The sequence below is a fragment of the Marmota marmota genome, unplaced genomic scaffold (genome assembly GCF_001458135.2).
Source record: "Marmota marmota marmota unplaced genomic scaffold, marMar, whole genome shotgun sequence".
NCBI lineage: Eukaryota > Metazoa > Chordata > Mammalia > Rodentia > Sciuridae > Marmota > Marmota marmota.
Window position 1 is genome coordinate 3,255,583 of NW_026000001.1, and position 3,724 is coordinate 3,259,306.

The window sequence follows — 3,724 nt, forward strand, 5'->3', positions numbered from 1 at the left end:
CCTCCTCTGAGACGAGCTTCCTCGTGGGGCTTCCTCTGCCTCCCTGGTCCTGCCAATCGAGCATGTCGTTGCCACGGCCGCGTGGACAGGCAGCCGGCCACCGCGGCCACCTGGGGAAGAGCCCAGGACGCGGCCGGGCTGCGCAGCCGGGTGCATTTGGCTTCGAGAAAGCTCCGCATGGCCGAGTGGGCCCTGGGACCGCTCTGGCTGCGCAGACGTGGGAGGGGACCTGCCTGACCCGTGACCTCGCTCTGCTCTGTTTTTAAGGCATCACCAGCCTGCTGGCCAACGGCGTGTACTCGGCCGCGTACCCGCTGCACGACGTGAGTAGCCTTGACACGCGGTCGGTCCCTGCGTCATTCGCTCCCCAGTCCCAGAGGGCTGCGCCCCAGGGAGCGCCAATTATCCTGTGGTCACGGCTTCCTGCTTGGCTCCCTCCATAAATGTCAACTGCACACAGGCCTGCCCTGTTCCCCTTGGGGCCAGCAGTCACACACTGGGCATCTCCTCCGGCAGAACAGTCCCCCCGGAGGGCATCGTGGCCCAGGCTGTGCGGGCTGTACCTGCTCCTCGCAGCCAGTCGGCCCGCAGAACGTCTTCCCTGGCTCCGGCCCCCACCCGCCCCTGCCAGGGCTCCCGCGGTGACCACAGCTCTGTATCTATTTCTGCAGAGGAGGTGGCCGGCTTCCTGGGCCGAATCTCCAAATCCCACTGGTATCCCCCGATAAATATAGCCCGTGACCGTGGCTTGGGGTGGAGAGAGATGGTCGTCGTCTTGTTGTCTCTATGGAAACGGGGACTGGAGTTCAACAGGGCGCTGGGATCAGGCCGCGAGGCCTGAGCAGTGTGGGAACCCCAGGCAGAGGATCTCTGAACATTCCCAGGGTGAGGCCCAGAGCCCAGAAGCAGGAGGAAGGAGGATGGGCCTGGGAGTCAGGAGGCCGGATCCCCGTCCTGGCCACTCACTCTCACTGGCCTTGAGTGAGGTCAGCCCCGAGGTGTCCAGGAGCCTTGAGGTCTGGTGGCCAGGGCACAGTGGGCATCAGAACAGAGACAGGTACAAGAGGGCTTTGAGGATGAGACACCGGCTGGGACCCCCACAGGTGCCAGAATAGTGCAGGACAGCATGCCCAGCGGATGGGTCAGGGCAGGAGAGACACTCGGCTGACCTGCTGCCCATGCCCCCCTGCCCCCAGGCCCTGCTCTGCACTGCAGGCCAGGACCTGGGGCCCCTGACCCAGCTCCCCACCTTATGCCTTTGCACATGCTGTTCTACCTACATGCCATGCCTTTCCCTGCTCCCCTCCACGGCAGACAGAGGGTCCACACCAAGCCTCCCTTTTCTTTTTTCCTGGCACGGCTGATTTCTTCCTCCCCCTGGACTTCTGATGCCCCTTGTCCCACAAAGACACCATTGCCTGGCCACTTTGTTGTGTTCCTGACTCAGGAAGCCTCAGCACACAGCACTTAGTAAGTGCTCAGTAAACGTGGTGTGGCTTTGGATTGGCTGAGTCGGGCTGCCTTGGTGAAGGCCCGGTGCTCTCCAGAGGTTCTGAGGGCAGGGCTCAGACCTCACGGACCTGGGTGAGGTCCTGTTCAGCTGGTCAGCCCCATGCTCTGCAGGGTCCAGCTGGCCCATGGGATGCAGCCCTGCCAGGCCAGCCCCTCGGCCTTTCAGCTTTCAGCCCTGGCCAGACGCCGGGACACGGGAGCCGAATGCCCCAGGCCTCCTGCCTGCTTTGCATAAACCCCAAGTCTTTAAAAAGGAAAGGGGAGAGATCGACATTTCTGAGAACTACTGTGGGTAGTAGGGACTTTATCTCCTTTAATCTGTTGCGGACAGACTCAGTGAGGTCTAGCAATTTGCTCGAGGCCACACAGCTGCTCTGGGTGACATGGGGACATAAGCCTTTGCTACTGTGTCCCATGGAAGTACCATGCCCTCTTCCTTTGCTGGAGGCTAAGTGGCCCATCTCTCTGGTCTTCAGTCCTGCGTTTGCCCTGGGGACGGATCCCACCTGCAGTCTTCAAGAACTGCACAAGGCTTAGGCCACCAGGCCTATTGACAGATACCAGCCCTCAGAGAGCACCTCCAAGCCCACACGGGGACAAAGAGCCCCTGCTTGCAGTCACTGTCACATCACACCCAGACATAGGGCACCATTGGTGGGGTCTGACCCCACTCTGCAGACAGGGAAACTGAGACTTGCCACGCCCAGGAACCTGCCAGGGGCCCACAGCCAGGAAGCTCCCAGTGTCCTTAGGGAATAAGGAACGTTCCCTACGACTGGAGGCACCCACCCGTCAGCTCCAGTGCTGGCCTCCTCTGGGGAGGCCACTCGTCCTGCCCTGAGCCATGTAGACCCCCGCCCTTAGGCAGAGCATGGACGGGGTGCTCAGACTGGCGTCAGGAAGGGAAGCCAGCTCGGGCCTGGCTTGTGGTTTCTAGATCCTTCTGCCTCCCCAGGAAGTTGTCCCACATGGGGGCTGGCTCGCTGCCCCTGGGCCTGCCCACAGTGTCCTCACCCGCTCTGCCGGGCTCCCTGTGTGGGCCCATTCATCCACCCGCTCCGTGGACTCTCCCGCAGGGGCTGGGCTGTTCCCAGGCAGTTCACCCAGGTGCAGGGCTGGCGTAGAGTGACAGTCACGGGGTCCAGAGACCCTGGGGAAGTCTCCTGCAATCGAGTGTGTCACTGGACCCAGGGACGCTGACATTTACGTTGGCTGCTTGGTGGCTTTGGCTTCCTTCCTGGTTGGCAGCTGCCTGCCTGGAGGTCACAGCCCGGGCCCCTGGTGAACACGAGGCTCTCCTGGAACCCCGTGGCCGGCTCATTCATGGAGAGGAGGCCGGGAAACGCCCAGGGAGGAGTGGCCAGGAGGGGCGGAGTGCGGGGCCAGGGGGCCTGGCGCACCCTCTCTGTTTCACTTAAGGACCCCCGAGCTGGGCTGCTTGCCTGGGCACATGACCTCGTCTTCCCACCTGGCCAGGGGTGGCAGAGGTCGCGACAGTGGCTGGTAAAGGAGGGACAGGAGGCTGGCCGCACCCCCGGCCGCCCAGGGCCTCCCTCTTGCTCCCCTTAGCTACTGTATCAGCCACTGACCTTGGGGCTCAGCCGTTGACCTTGGGGCTCACTCTCGACTTCTAGACCTTCTCTTCCTCGGAATTGGAGGCCTGGATGTGAGTCCCAGGTGACCCCTGATGGCTCTCAGGGACGGCAGGTTACCTCTGGGAGCCTCCGTGTTTCCCTCTGTGAAATGGGTGTGCTGGGCTCCCTGGTCTAAGTGACGGGGCACATGTCACTTGTCCCCCTGGGGTTGCGGGAGAGGAAGGGGGGTCTTCCAGCAGGCAGGACACATTCACCTGTTGATGCCATTCTCTGTCCCCAGAGCCCCTGTTCTCTTGTGCTGCCAGGTCCAAGGCAGGGACATGGGTCTAGTGCTGCCCTCGGGGAGGCTCGCGGGGTCCCGGTGGTGGAGGCTGGCCGGCTGCACTCCTTCCCGCAGAGGGACACCGCCCAGGACGCCCTCGATGGGTGTCAGCAAGGGTCGCAGGAGTTTCTGTTTTGAAATTTGGCAAGTGTGACCTCAGCCTGTGCTGCGTGGTGAGACTCCCTCCTCTCTCTTACAGGGGGACTATGAAGGGGACAATGTCCAGCTGAATGACCGAAAAGTGAGTTGAGGCAGAGCGTGGCGGACAGCGGCTGTCGGGGCCGCGGGCTCTGGC

General features: G+C 62.6%; 1 protein-coding gene across 1 annotated transcript in view; it reads left to right on the forward strand.

Annotated features, from left to right (window-relative positions):
* Ano1 (anoctamin 1) overlaps positions 1–3,724 on the forward strand; it is a 108,484-nt gene that overhangs the window by 56,020 nt on the left and 48,740 nt on the right. Inside the window, 2 exon segments of the mRNA XM_048807613.1 lie at positions 225–323; positions 3,629–3,670. Coding sequence (XP_048663570.1) covers positions 225–323; positions 3,629–3,670 — 141 coding nt within the window.